At 39.6% G+C, this 15,686-nt stretch overlaps 1 protein-coding gene across 1 annotated transcript in view; it reads left to right on the plus strand.

Annotated features, from left to right (window-relative positions):
• Positions 1 to 15,686, plus strand: part of LOC136858059 (probable E3 ubiquitin-protein ligase HERC1) — an 850,878-nt gene that overhangs the window by 6,822 nt on the left and 828,370 nt on the right. Inside the window, exon 2 of the mRNA XM_068225263.1 lies at positions 13,047 to 13,218. Within this exon, the coding sequence (XP_068081364.1) occupies positions 13,047 to 13,218 (172 nt within the window). The remainder of the gene's footprint in view (positions 1 to 13,046; positions 13,219 to 15,686) is intronic.

Consider the following 15,686-nt stretch of genomic DNA (forward strand, 5'->3'; position numbering starts at 1 on the left):
TCTCAAAATCTTGATGTTGCTAGAATTTTGTTGAGTGGTTTCACTTGGATGTCTTCGCAGACCCTTTCATTCCGGACCTTATCTTGTCTCGTTTTCTGCAGCATTGACCTCAGGAATTTCATTTCTGCAGTCTGCTGTTATCCCTTCTGTTGATGGTGCAATTTTCCAGACTGTATGTTCTTATTGGTACAAAGTAGGCCTGAGTTTTCTTAGATATTAAAGGAATTTGGCTGTCCCAGAGGAGGTTCCTGACTTGATGGTACAAATGAGCTCCTTTCTGAATCCTATTGGTGATTTAATCTGAGCAATGGCCATCTTGAGTTACAATGCTGCCAAGGTATTGGAACTGATCAACTTCTGCTACCTTCTTTCCATTCAGCATAATATTCATACTTCATCTTTGTCTGCTAACCTTCATGGCTACCGTCTTTGTAGGGCTAATTTTTAGGCCAAACTCCTTAAATTGGTTGTTCCAGACCTCTAGTTTCTGCTGTACTTCATGCTCTGTGCAACCCCAAATCATCACATCATTTGCGAAAGCCAGTGCCTTGAAATCAGTACCGACACACTGTCTTGTTTATTATATTATTATTTAATCGGTTTACCATTCACGGGTTGGTTTTTCCCTTGAACTCAGTGAGAGATCCCACCTCTACCGCCTCAAGAGCAGTGTCCTGAAGCGTGAGACATTTGGTCGGGGATACAACTGGGGAGGAGGGCCAGTACCTTGCCCAGACAGCCTCACCTGCACTGCTGTGCTAAACAGTGGAAAGATTGGAAACAATAGGGAAGTGGCCATGCCCTTAAGTTAGTTACCATCCCGGTATTTGCCTGAACAAAAAGCGGGAAACCACGGAAAACCACTTCGAGGATGGCTGAGGTGGGAATTGAACCCCCTCTACTCAGTTGACCTCCCGAGGCTGAGCGGACCCTGTTTCAGTCCTCGTACCACTTTCCAAATTTAGTGGCAGAGCCGGGAATCGAACCCGGGCCTCCAGGTATGGCAGCTAACCATGCTAACCCTACACCATAGAGGCAGACTGCCCTTGTTAATTACAATAGTACGTTCTTGTAACCTGATAATTTTGTGCCGATTCCAGATTTCGCTCTTCCTGTAAATAAATCCGAATTATTTCCTGTGAAAAATATTGGGGGAAGTTGACTGAATTTTGAAACTTCTTCAGTTTTGATTCTATTTTTACCAAATTTAGGTTTCACATTCAGTTACAAATAAACACATATTTTACCAAATTAGAGATATGTAGTTGTACTGGGTATTGGTTCAAACATTTAAAAGTTAATTCTCATATACAGTACTATCAAGGTACCCATGCTTTGCTACAGTTTTAAGTTGAAATTTTGTCTTTCAAAGTTTTAAATTTTGAAGAGTCCACAGTCGGGTAGACTTTAAGATACACACTCGGTTTTTACATCAAACAGTTTTGAAGGAATGCTTATTTTTGGATCTAACACTCATTTGAACACTATGCAAATGGAATGGTCTAAAACCCTATGTTATTTAACATCTAGGGTGAAGATACGAGGAACCTGTCAATTTTGACTTAATATGTCAAACAGTAATGGGGGGAATGAATGTTTTGTTTTAGGGTAGAATGTTTTAAAACTATTTATTATTTAACATCGAGGACGCAGAAGACCAACCTTTGTGTAAAATTTTAAGTTTGTATGTGAAAAGGTTTTTGGAAAAATGTATATTTTGATTGTCATCCCCCCATCCAAGCTCCTCTGGAGTGAAACATTGTGAAGCCATGCTGAGTGGCTCAGACGGTTACAGCACTGTCTTTCAGAGCCCAAGTTGACAGGTTCGATCCTGGCTCAGTCTGGTGGCATTTGAAGGTGCTCAAATATGTCAGCCCCGTGTCAGTAGATTTACCAGCACGTAAGAGAACTCCCATGGGAGAAAATTCCGGCACCTTGGTGCCTTCGGTAACCATAAAAGTAGCCAGTTTAACGTAAAACCAATTATATCATTATTATTATTATTAAAACAGTTTGAAGTACCTCAAATTTGACAACTTGGTCATAAAAGAATAACCTTGCAAATTTACAACTTTGTACGTTAAACGGTTTTGGAGGGATGAGTAATTTCGTCTCCAGAGCTAATCTCATTTAATCCCTTAGGGGGTGGAATGTTTTACAATATATACGGTTTTGGAGGGATGAGTAATTTCGTCTCCGGAGCTAATCTCATTTAATCCCTTAGGGGGTGGATTGTTTTACAATATATATTTTACAATATTTACTATTTTATATGTAGGTTTTAAAAATATATACTGCCATCTGGAATGTTGTCTTTGTATGTTAAATGGTTTTGGAGGAATGGGTATTTTTGTTTTCTCCCTGTAGCTGGGAGATGCAGGTGAAGAATACACCTACGGTATCCCCTGCCTGTTGTAAGAGGCTAGTAAAAGGGGCAACCAAGGGATGATCGAATTAGAACCATGACACTACTTGTAATTAGTACCACCACGCGGGCAACACCATGGGTCGCTTTTACTTGCGCGTAGTACCACTATTTTAGGTACACAATAGGTTTGCGATTAGTAGCGACATTGTGTGAATCAGGGTGAGTTTTACAGTACCTGTGATTGGTACCACTAAATGAGCGACACCATGGGTCTGCCTTGCCTATGATTCGTACCCACGATGTGAGGAATGCCACGGGATAGTACAAGTCCCTGTGATTAGTAAACCTATGCGAGGAACATCATAGGTTTGCGTTGCCTGTAAATGACGCCACAAGGTGAGAAACACTATAGGTCTGTGTTACATGTGTGCATTACCTTACCTGTGAGTAGTACCATGATGTGTGGAATACCGCGACTCTACGCTACTTTTGATTAGTAGCGCAACATGGCAAATACCATGGTTCTACTTTCCTAGTCATAAGTACCATTATGATGGGCCGATGACCTGGATTTTGGACCCCTTTAGGCGACAAGCATCATCGATTCAGAATTGTGCTTTAGAAGCAGTCCCTTGGTCAGTAATACTATTGTTTAATGCTAGTTTCTGGGAATGTAGGGCATTACTGGTCAGATCCTCTGTTTTAAATTCATATCCATTCATTCATTCTTCATCATGTTTTGAATTCTGGTCATTGGATGATTTTGGACTTTTAAATTGTCATTACATTTTGTCTCATTTTGTACCATTAGGGTGACTTAAATATTAGGCCCCTTTAAACAACAAGCTTTTTCATCATATTTTTGTTTTTGGGTCTTAGCCCCCACTTAACACCCTTAACAAGTACACAAAAAAAAATATATCAAATGGAAATGTCCAAATTTGACAACCAGTCCAGAGCACTCGGAGTCACTTGATGTAGAAGCCTCAGATCACCGTTAAATGCTCAAAGTGGGCACTCCGTAACGATGTGTTCCATTGTCTGCTCCTCCGCACCACAGTCGCAGTCAGCAGACAAATGGAAACCCCATTTCTTCAACATGTAGCCACACCTCCCTTGACCCGTCCTAATTCGGTTCAGCTTCGACTAGGTTTGACGCGGCAGTTGGAATCCTTCAACCTTCTTTGTTGGATCTTGAACCAAGTGAGCGTTGTTGGGTGGATGTTCATGCCAACGCTGTCACCACTCAGAGGTCTGAATGGGAGTAGATCTGACAGTACCAGTGATAACTGTCATGGCTTCATTAAGATGGACATCAATCTTTGTTGTGTGAATGCTGTTTTGCCCTACAGGAGCACAGTATTCACCAGCAGAATACACAAGAGCAAGTGCAGCAGTGTGTAGGGTATTGGCGTCCTCACCTCAGCTACTTCCGGCAATCTTGCGGACTAGATTCACTGTGGAGCCAAGTTTCTTAGATAACGTGATGCACTGTTGTTTGAATGTCAAGGACCGATCCAGAGTGATTCCTAGATATTTGGGATTGTAGTTATGCGGTACTTCGGTTCCATCGAAAGTCACATGTAGCTTTCTATGGGCTTCCTTATTATTTAGATGGAATGCAGTAACCTCATTTTTATTTGGGTTAGGTTGAAGTCTCCATTTATGGAAGTAGTCATTCAATTTCGTCAGATCACTTGTCAGTACATTCTCACAGTGCATAAGACCTTGGGGATTAATCTTTCTTTACATCAGGTAAATGCTTCGGCTGTACCTTAGTTAAGGCCATGGTCGCTTCCTTCATGATCCTAGCCCTTTCCTATCCCATCATCGCCATAAGACCTACCTGTGTTGGTGCAGTGTAAAGCAAATTGTAAAAAGGAAATTTAAAAACATCAAACTTTCTCTTATTTAGCACACATCATATTGTATGTAATAGCATGTTCTTTTGAGGTATTATTTGATTAACTTTTGGATATAAAATTCACAGCGTTAAATCCATCATAAATGGAAATATCCTTTAATGATCACCCCTTGCTCACTATTTACATTAGCAGCTCGCAGCACTAGCCTACACCGTAACTCAGGGAAGTCTGCGAGAGCACTCTGAACCTCGTGACTTCCACATTCCCCCTTGTCACATATTTGCTACTAAGTACCAAGAAGGTCTGATATTTCTAAACATGGATGAAGACACACAATAATTTTTTCTATCATCTCCCATTCAATTGTCGTTAGAGGTCTGATATTAGAAGAGTGGATTGATAGGATGTCTATAATACCCCTTATAGCTTTCACAAAGCCTCAAACATGAAATATGTGCTATTTCATTGAGTAACTACAGAATGTCCTGTTTCAATTTACATGCATCAAGGCCCTGTTCTTCAATTTATTATCAGCTGATTTTCTAGATAAGGACTCTGTTTAAAAAATCCCACTATTTATCTGCACTTTGGAGGTAATGCTTTGATAGCAGCATCCTTGATAGCTTTATTTAAACTTAATTGTAGAGTGCAGGCTGTACACCAAAATTTTTCTTGCTTTGTTATTTCAACTCCTAGAATTATATTTTTTGTATTGTCAGTGCAAACAGCGACAACTTTATTTTCCAATCCCCATTATCGAACTACATCTTTAAAAACTTCTGTGCAGTTATCTGGATTGTGGTTTTCTGTAACTTGTTTAACTTCCAATGTTGAATTATGATATTCCCAATTTGAATCAATCCAATGAACTGGGACCCCCAAGTAGCTACAATTATATATGGAAGACGAAAAAATTCCCCATGAGACTAACAAATTCTGCTTGATTCAGTTCATTTAATAAATTTGACCTTTGTAAGTCATACATTTTTTCTTTACTGTGTCTCTAGAGTGAAGTGGGAGAATTGAGAGCTTCCTGTAAAACCTATTCAAGACCACGATCAGAGACAATGTTGACTGGCCTACTATTCTACACAATCCACTTCACTACTTTATTCATAATTTCAGTTTCCTTATTGGAGGACACGCAGGCTTCACTATTTGGCGCTCCTGTGTTGACTGAGAAGATAACTAGTAGTGACACTGATAACGCAAAATACTTTGGAAAGGATGAATATGTCGTCACAGTCTTTTAGACCGGGTTCAGAGATAAATGTTTATAGCCTAGTTCTTAACGTAGCGGGCCGCTAGCTTCCATCCCCTTGGTACCTTTCATCGAACTCGTCAACTATCAGTGTGCGTAAACAATTCACCCCTCATGCTCCTCAGTTTCAGCCTAAATGCATTGTTTGATGGACCCTGTCTAAAACTCCTGGCGCGCCCCATGATGTATGCATGTTTATGAGTTAAGTTTTACTTTATTTTTTCAGTTAATATACCAAGAATGTGTCTGTTTTGTTTTATTTTTGTGTAAAATAGTGCCTTTGTATATAGTGAAGTCCAACACACCATAGATAGAAACAGGGAAAGAGAAATCGAAAGAGTTAAAAAGAGCGTTACTCAGTTTCACGCACAAGCGACCGTTGGCCGATGACTTTGTTTTTTTTACTATCTTGAACATTACCCAAATTAATTGGTGTATTATTTACAAGCATGCAAAAGGTAACTTCAACATTCAAAGGTGTATTTATTTGAAAGAACTGAACCAACAGCTGTGTGCAAGAACAGTATTCAAACTCTCCCAGCGGGGCAAAAAAAAAGGAACATTCACTAAATATTAGGATTGTCTGAAGAAGAGCAGCCCTCTGCAGCTTCACAAGAACTGGAAGGGCCTATCAGTGGCTACCATCAGAAAAACCTAGATGCCGTGTATGCCAGTGACATATTCACAAAGAACACTCAGCAGTGACATGTGTTAGATGCAGTATGGAAAGCCAAGAATCTAGTGATGACGCAGAATGAACATCATTTGTTTAATATCCAATTTTTGTTTTGTCAGATTACCTTTGAACATTATTTACAAGTTCGTGCAAAATTATTTACTAGTTCCGTAGCATTAAAAATAGTTTTTGCTTAATTTGTGCTATTTTTTTTCCAATACCCGGTCTGAAACACCGTGTGCGCCTCCTCACAGGATTATATTTACGTGCCCTCTCCAGGGTTAAGATGATATTGAAGACTACTTGTACTTCCAGTATAAGTGAACAGTTTTCAACATTTCTTACAAAACTGTTCTTCTGTCTGTCTCTTTTACCACAATGGTTTAGTTTAAACTTGAAACTTCTACCAAGTTTTCCTCGCATTGGTTCATAGGCCGTAACTGAAGTTCACAAACACTGAATGTGAACATATACTGTCTTTTGAATGACAACCACACATGAACTGAGGTTTAAGTTATCAATTTTTCTACTGTGTCTTTCTAGCAGTTGGTATCTGTCCATTCACACATTACCTGGCAATTCCTGATATTCCTTAATGACGGTCCTTTCAGGTACCTTCCCCACCCTGGCCTCAGGGTCTCTGAACTTTGAAGCGAGGGTTGGCGACCACGGGCCCTTAGCCGAGTCCTGGCGTTGCCTCTACTTACTTGTGCCAGGCTCCTCACTTTCATCTGTCCTGTCCGACCTCTCTTGGTCAACTCTTGTTCTTTTCCGACCCCGCCGCTATTAGGTTTGCGAGGGCTAGGGAGTCTTTCATTTCCACGCCCTTCGTAGCCCTTGTCTTCCTTTGGCCGATCTTCATTTTTCAAAGTGTCGGATCCCTTTCATTTTTTCCCTCTGATTAGTGTTATATAGAGGATGGTTGCCTAGTTGTACTTCCTCTTAAAACAATAATCACCACCACCACCACTTCCCCACCCCTACCCATTATGCCGCCTGACTGTGTTTTTTAAAGGTCTGCGAATATACTACAATAGCCTGACCAGTATTTCCTTTCCAGTAGTTTGTAAAAGCGATGGTCATAACCCTAGTTTCAAAAGAAAGCAGTTAAGGAGTTATTATTGCTTTTACGTTTCTGAAAGAAAGACATGAACATCAGCTTATTTTAATTACCTGTCAGTCATAGAATAGCTTAGGCTAGCACACCAAATGACAAATTATAATACTCTACACAGGTTTTGTGCCATGCAAAACGGTTATTTTTCCTTCACCACATTACAGTTTTAATTGGTTCGTTTAATCTGTGAAAGAATATTGATCGGTTAATTGGAATTTTAGATTTTTTGGTTAATCAGTTCAATTAATTGATTAAATCAACAGCTATAATAATAATAATAATAATAATAATAATAATAATAATGTGTGTTTAATTCACCTTCAGTTAATATCAGTCTTACGAGTGTTTGGAATACCATAATTTTGCTCTGAAACAGGGTAGAGATAGTGAAACATGTCTCTCATATTTAAGGGTAAGGGGTAAGAGTGTATTCTGCCCGAAGACAGGTCCGAACCTCCGCAGAGGTGTGCCTGAGCTGGAGTTTACGTATGGTAGAGTGGCCAGTTCCTTTCCGCTCCCTCAATCCCTTACCCCCCACCAACAGTGCATGGCAACCCATCCACATCTTGACCACGCCCAGTGTTGCTTAACTTCGAGATCTCACGGGATCCGGTGTTTCAACACGGCTATGGCAGTTGGCTCTCATATTTAACCTCTCTTAAATGCATCTCACTGAGTCAGGACTTCTTCCCACAAATTAATAAAAATAATCATCGTATGGCCTCAGCTACCATATGTATATGCATTTTAATTTGATGCCATCTGGCTGCCTGCTTGTCAATTTCAATGTTCTATTTTACTGTAGACCTGTCAGATGGCAGAGTTAACCAAATCTTTCTTGGGCATCTATGCCTGACTTTTTAATTTTGTTGGGTGAACACCAAATGTTCCACCAGGGATCACCAGACATCGTACAACATGGAATGTTAAATGGACTGCCTAACCAGCTAGAAGGGAATGTGCTAAATGATTCATGTTAGAACGAATAGCGGATTTTTAGGAGTAAGTAATTGAGGGGCTTGGGAGTAAATAATGGTAAGGGACATGGTATGTTTAATAGCAACCACAAATTTGTCCACTGGACACGCAAGGACAAACATGAAACATACAGATACTGTATATACTCACCCATTTGCCTCAGCTCTGTGGACTCAATCGGAACAGGCCAGAAACTGCCTGGAACTGTACCCGTGCCTCATAAATTACAGGATGGAAGTTATAGAGGCATGAACCCCCAATGAAAGATTGAATTGAATGAAATTAACACGATAAAATGCAAATGAATAAAGAACAAAACAAACAGGGGATGCAGAGAACAACTTACTGTACTTACATAATCAGTCCCAGAGAGTATTATACATGCAGTCATCTTTCCTTCCGACCACACACATTGTTTTAACAAATATCAATATGGTTGCTGTAGTAACGTTACGAAGCTTGGTAAATAAATTAGCAATCAAACTAAATCTTTCTCGGAACAGTGAATTCGTTCATAACATAAAACATTCCTTTCTCTGTTGTAAAAAGTTGGACTCGCGTGAAAGAACACATTTCACACACACACACACACACACACAAAAAAATCACTCGAAAAGGGACCTCCGATAATGCTAAACTTGAGCCACAATCATCATTTCAAAAGTCGCGGGCCACAACAATCAGCTCCATAGATACTGCATCCCCAGAGAGCAAAACAAAAGGGCAAACCAGTAGATAACACAAAATAAAAGCAAGGAGAATGAGAGGTTGCCATAGTTACTGAGATCAACAAACATTTCTAACAATGACACACAAACAGAAACGAAAAGTCTTTAAAATAAATGACTAATCAGGCAATTAAAGCTGAGAGCAAATGTAAATAAAGGAGTAACAGAGGAGCTGACCTAGTACCCGTGAGAGACTGAAAATAACACAAATCTTCACAAACATACACGCACGCACAGCATAGAGACCATGACGGAAAAAACTTAGTATAATGTCAATGTCAACACACGATACGAGCATGCCCGTACAGCATGACAGACAAGATCGCAGGTACCTGAGCTTGAACAAAATCCCAGACTGTGATATTGGATCGCCGCAAAATAGCCCAGGCTCATCCAATCACAATCATAACCATCCCACACAATTCATGCCTCATGTCAAATTCATATCACCCTAACTCGAAGGTGAACATGAAATGCACAGCATTAGCGTCAAACCAAAACAATATCGACCAAGCTGCTTGCCGAAGATTTGAAGAAAAATAATCAAAGGTCTCAAATCGAAGCCACATGCGTGCACACCACTTACACAGCTCGCAATCGAGCGAAATACATAAAAGTCTGCAGAACAGAAAATCAAAACACAAGATCAGAATAACTATGACAGATCCCAAAATGTAATAAATATATATTTTGAAGAGCAGAACCCATAGGCTCTATATAATTAATATTGACTCCAGGCAGGCAGTCCAGTAGGGCAGACAGTAATTCCACACAAAATACCATTTAAATAGTACATTGTCACACCACGGTCGAACGTCTCAATCCTTACCACACCAGACATTGTTGCCTCTTCAGGAGAGAGCAAAAGAATAATCATTCGAGAGAGAGAAATGCTTTGAGAATTTCCGATGTTCAGAGAGCGCTATCCATCAAAGGGAAGTGAATATCACATCATATTAGGGAACATTGTACAGACTGGTTGTCATTGACATCGCCAAAGAATGCGATAATAGAATGGTGCGACCCAAGGAGACCTTGGTGTGGCACATTTGTCAGCATTGTCATTCATTTGTGGTTGCTATTAAACATGCCATGTTCCTTACCATTATTTACTCATTTATTTATTTATTTATTTATTTAATAATTATTTATGAGGGTGGAGACAACAAGGACAGCTTATGTTAACTTGGAGAGGCATGTGGCAGTAAAACTGATGGTGGGAAGACCAAGATCCCACTGGATGGACATCGTAAAGATGGACATTGCAGATCAGGGAAGGACACTGGAGGACGTCATTAATAACAGAACCTATCTCAATAATAGAGAATGGAAGAGGCTCGCCAACAGTACCTGGGAAACTGGAACTGTAAAATGATGATGCTGATGATAATTATTATTATTAATATTATTATTTAATAGCAACCACAAGTGAATCACAGCATTGACAAGTTTGGGATTTCTATTAAACATGCCATGTCCTTTGGCATTATTTACTCCTGGGCCCCTCAATTCAGAAAGTATAGATGGCAACCTGATACGGACAAAGAGAGAGGACTAAAATATTTATTGCCTGCATATTGATGGAGAAAGGCAAATCATAAAGAACTTACAGGTGTAAAAGATGTGCATGAGGAAACCATAGTAAAACATTAAATTTAGTTTGCTTCTAGTATAGTGCAGAAGTAGAAACAGTCCAGGCTTATTTTAAATGCTGTAGTTTTGTCAAGACATAAGTGGGGAGAAATTAGGATTGTTAGAAGTTTAAACCAGACTCAAACAGGGAAATACGGTATGTGGCAAAACAAAGTACTGAAATTATTGCCCATGTGCTATTCACATTTCCCTAGCATTGAGGTGTTTATTTATTGTGTATACTTGACATGTTATGAATTCAGTGTTGTGTTGATTTTTGCAACTATGGTTCTCACATTGGAGGAGAAGGTGTTTGTCATGGAACATTATATTCGTTCATACAGAGTTGGACATCAGAATGAGCTGAGTGTGTTTCACATTAAAGATTTAATCAGGAGGCACCAAATAGCAGAACAGTATTGGCTGTCGTTGACACGTTCCATCATACGGGATCAGTCGTATATCACCAAAAGTGGTCAACAGGGCGCCCAAGAACTGTCACCACAAATGAGAATCGTGGATATCTCCAACAGGTGTTACAGTTCCTAAAGCTTAGGCTACAGCGAATATCATTGAAACTTAGTTCGAGCGATAGGTCTCCTTGATGGATGTTTGCGAAGCTGTGTGGGTTTGCATACCACATTCAAGTTGCTCAACATCTGACAGAAAGGGGTGAACGAATCCAATTACAGTATTGTGGCCAAGTGTTGTCCATGACCTACGAGGTTCCAGATTTCTTTTGCATTATATAGTTTCCAGGTGAAAGCTAAATTCACCTTGATGTTTACATCAACCAACAAATAACTCATTTTTTTTTAGGATTTGAATGGCCTGATATCTATACAGAAACCACTGCACAATGCACAGGTTATGATCTGTTATGCTGTGTCTGGTCATGGAATATTGGGTCCTTATTTCATCGACTATGTGCACAGGATCCATAAAACAGTGTACCAGGTAGTCTACAGAGACCTTATTATTGCCCCATTCATAAGGGATTTGCACTGTTTTTGTCGTGCCAGACATTTTCCCTTCCAACAACAGTGGATGCAGCAAAATGGAGGGCCGATGACCTTAGATGTTAGGCCCCTTTAAACAACAAGCACCATTGTCAAGCAAAATGGAGCTTCAGCTCGCACCATGTGGGAGTCACATAGTCTTCTGCAATGACACTTTGGAGATCTCCTAATTTCTCATGGAAATAGATTCCCACACCCTTTCTACTGCCCAGATCTCATGGCGCCAGTTACGTATACAGGTATATGGGGCATGTTGAAATGATGATGATGATGCTTGTTGTTTAAAGGGGCCTAACATCTAGGTCATTGGCCCAGGCATATTGAAAGAATCTATTTTGAAGACAGATGACCCACCTACAGATATTCCCGAACTACATGAGAAGATAATTTTTTGTGTCCTTACAGCAGCCTGTTATATCAATGTGTTTAATAATCTTCAGAAAAGTTATGCGCATTGTGTGGCACGTGATAGTACACATTTTGAATACATACTGTTCCAGTGTAATCAAATAACATTTCATTGTCATTTGTTTTACCACATTTGGTATACTATCATTAAATAGAGGAACAAACTGTGGAGATTCAAATGAAAGATAAGAGGAAGTTAAGGAAGACCTAGAATTTGAGAAAATTTTTGTTTTAAAAATGCTATTTTTGGAAGAGGACACTTTTATTGAATTTTTGTATTTTAAGTGTTGCATCTTCCTACGGATTCTAAAGGTGCCTGGAGTACCAGTAGAAGGTAAAGGCTTCCACTGTCTGCAATGTTGGCACTAAAAGGAAAATAATCATATGAACCAACTTACTGCGTGCAACATTTTGAATTGATGCTATTTAGTGTTGTTACATATACTAATTTACTCTTCGAGATCGAAGAGACCTGTTGGGTGACCTGTGGCTAGTTGTTAATTAATCTTGTCGGGTAAGTACCAAGCGTGTCTCCAGGGATGTATTACATGCCGACATCGTATGGCATGGAGTGCTGAATGGACTATTTATTGGTCTTAGAAAGATAGACTTTCTCTTTCGGGTTTTAACTCGGGGTATTGAGTTGGACACTCTACCACTGATTTCCAGAGGATGCTAAATGAGGTAGAAAAGTTAGCCGTATGCTCGGCCATTGTTTGCAGTCAGGAATTAACCTGGTACATTTTCCTTGTGTAGACATTGTATCCCCTGCCCCTAAGCATCTTCAGAGGTGATATCAGTAGTCTTGTTTTTAAATGTCTTGAGCTTCTGATGAGCCAAGCGTGCCTGTACTGCAGCCTCATGTTTAAATATGATTATGATTTAATCATAATTCCAACCATTGTCCTAGAAGTTAGTTGTTTTTTTTGTTTTTGTTTTTTTACAATGAATGTTACAGTGCATTGTTAGTGATTTTTGTTTTGTTTGTTTTCAGATGAAATCTCAGCTGACTAGTCATGAAAATGAAAACAGACCAGAGAGTAGTGATACTAATGGTGAAAGAAGCTGTTCTGCCTCTCAAGCTTTGGTTGAAATGGGAGTTAAAACTGGGCTTAGTCTTCTGTTCACCTTATTACGCCAGAGTTGGCAGAATACTGCTTTGGCAGGTAAATATTTGACTGTATAGTAGACCTATATTTAGGATTTTTGAATGCTAATATGCTGAATGAATTTTAGAGAGTAAATATTGTTAATTTAATTTATGACTAGTTAATTCAAACTTCCTTGTGTTATTATAGTGCATCCACCTTCATAGTTGAATTGCATTAGGTTCTGCTTCGTATTACAAGGTTTAGGTTACACCATTCTGAGATATGGGCTATGAGCCATTTTCATACATTAGGCTATTGGACCAAATCCTGTATGTTTTTAAATTTTTTAATACAAGTTGTTTTACGTCGCACCTACACAGATGCCGTAATCTTTTAAATAATGAGTTAACAGTGACAAAAATCTAAAAATATGAAAATCATATAAATAGAGTGGGAATTTTTTGTCTTGAAAAGTACCTTGCATTTATAAAGTATGATTATTGAAACAAATCAAAAACAAACTCTATGGTGCTCCAGCCCTGTTGTATCTTAGCCTACCAAGCAACTGCTGCACAGCCCGTAGCCTTCAGGTTATGGGGAGTCACGTAATGACTTTTAACAGTGGCATCTTGTCAAGATGTGAGGCATTGAAGAAACTTAGTGTTGGGTATCACACCATACGAGCCATGTACAAGCTTGACAAAGAAAGGTGGCACTTAGAGACATCTAGTTAAGATACATTGAACTGTGTTGCTGAGTGAAGTGCAAGTAGTCACAGTTAGATTCCACTGTTGTCACTGATGTGGTGGGAATTCAAACTCTAGTAGCTGTTTTACAGAAGTCACAGTAACTATTCATGGGATGGATTCCCCATGACCTCGTGAGTAATACACAAGGTAGCTTCAAACTCGCAAGGAAAAAAAAAATCACAGGTAGATATAAGGATATACAGAAGTAGAGCACTGATATGCTATACACTGTTCAACACAGTCACCATTCCTGTTGAAGCACATGTTCCACCAGTACACCAAGACATTGATGCCGGCATGGGAGAAATGTGTCCAGTCCCTGAATCCATCTCATGATGGCCTGCTGAATGGCCATATTGTCATTGATCCGCCTCTGTAACTGTCTCAAGATATGGAAATCACTTGGTGCCAGTTTGTGGCTGTAGGGAGGATGGTCCAGTACCTCCCACTGGAAGTGGTGTGACAGTTTACAAGTGCTGTTGGCTGATTGTGGTCTGGTGTTGTTGGGCAGCAACACAGTGTCTGTCGAGAGAAGTTCAGGCTGTTTTCTGCAAATTGCTACATGCAAAAGCTCCAGTGTGAAGCATTCACTGTCACTCCCATGGTGAGGAAATCAACCAGAAGCACGCCCTTGTCCAAAAGACAGTTGCCATAACTTTCTTTGCAGGTGGAGCTGTTTGTACTTTCTTGCAAGTGGTGTTTTCCATGACATGGAAACTCACTTCATCTCTCCTGTGTCACATAATTCACCTATGTTTGATCTCCTTAAACAGTACAGTGCAGAAACAGAACACATTCATCATTAAGTCGCATTAGGTGCATGAGAGACAAGTCCATCCAAGTGGCTTTCTGTTCTGCTGTGAGGAGCCTTGGTGTCCATTGTGAATATGTCTTTTGGTATTTCTTCTGCTGCTCATGAATGATAGTGCCTCTGAGATGTTTAGTTCATTACCAAGGTTGCTAAGTCAAATGCAACATTCGTCCTGGATCAGACCTAAGTAAGGTACACATCATCGTATGATGAATGTGCTTTGTTGGCCAGACCGTTGGACATCCATCCTGCTGTTATTGAACTCAGTGCACCAATACCTAACCTGTTTCCATGACATGACATTCACACTTCAGCAAATTGCCGGTAAATTTCCGCTGATGAAATGCCCTTCAGATTCAAAAAGCAGATCACGCTACACACATCAATATGACATGTAATTATGTTTCCGTGCTTGCAGTCGTCTTTCTGCTGATATTGCGAGGTAACACAACATATTCACCATTTAGCAGCTGGGTAATAAAGCCATGGTTTCCTGCTTCATTCCTGTTGAAAATTTGAACATGAGGGGTAATATGTCACTCGTGAGTGCTCTTGTTACCTTATTGTTTAGGAGTGCCTTTTGTACATACAAATGCCATCTTCATCTAGTACCAGATACAGTTGGCAGCCCTGAATATGTTTTTCCGTGGTTTCCCATTTTCACATCAGGCAATTGACCTATTAACCTATTAGTGTATAGTGTCTGAAGAATCAGACGTCATAAAAAAATAAAATGTGCGATATTTATGCATGGTTTTAAGCCCACAATACTTCCTTTTGCTTCAGAAAGGCTGTAGCTAACAGGAACCAAGAATACATAATTCTTTATTCTTATCATTCATTGTTGAATCACACTTATTGCGAGCATGTCAGCAAGATAGTACAGTGTTTTGAGCAACAGACAAGAGTTTTGTTTATGAATTAACAACTATTTCCAGTAATTGTAAACTTTGGGATGGATCATATTGTTGACACTCCTGTGA

Source organism: Anabrus simplex, chromosome 1 (assembly GCF_040414725.1).
Source record: "Anabrus simplex isolate iqAnaSimp1 chromosome 1, ASM4041472v1, whole genome shotgun sequence".
NCBI classification, from domain to species: domain Eukaryota; kingdom Metazoa; phylum Arthropoda; class Insecta; order Orthoptera; family Tettigoniidae; genus Anabrus; species Anabrus simplex.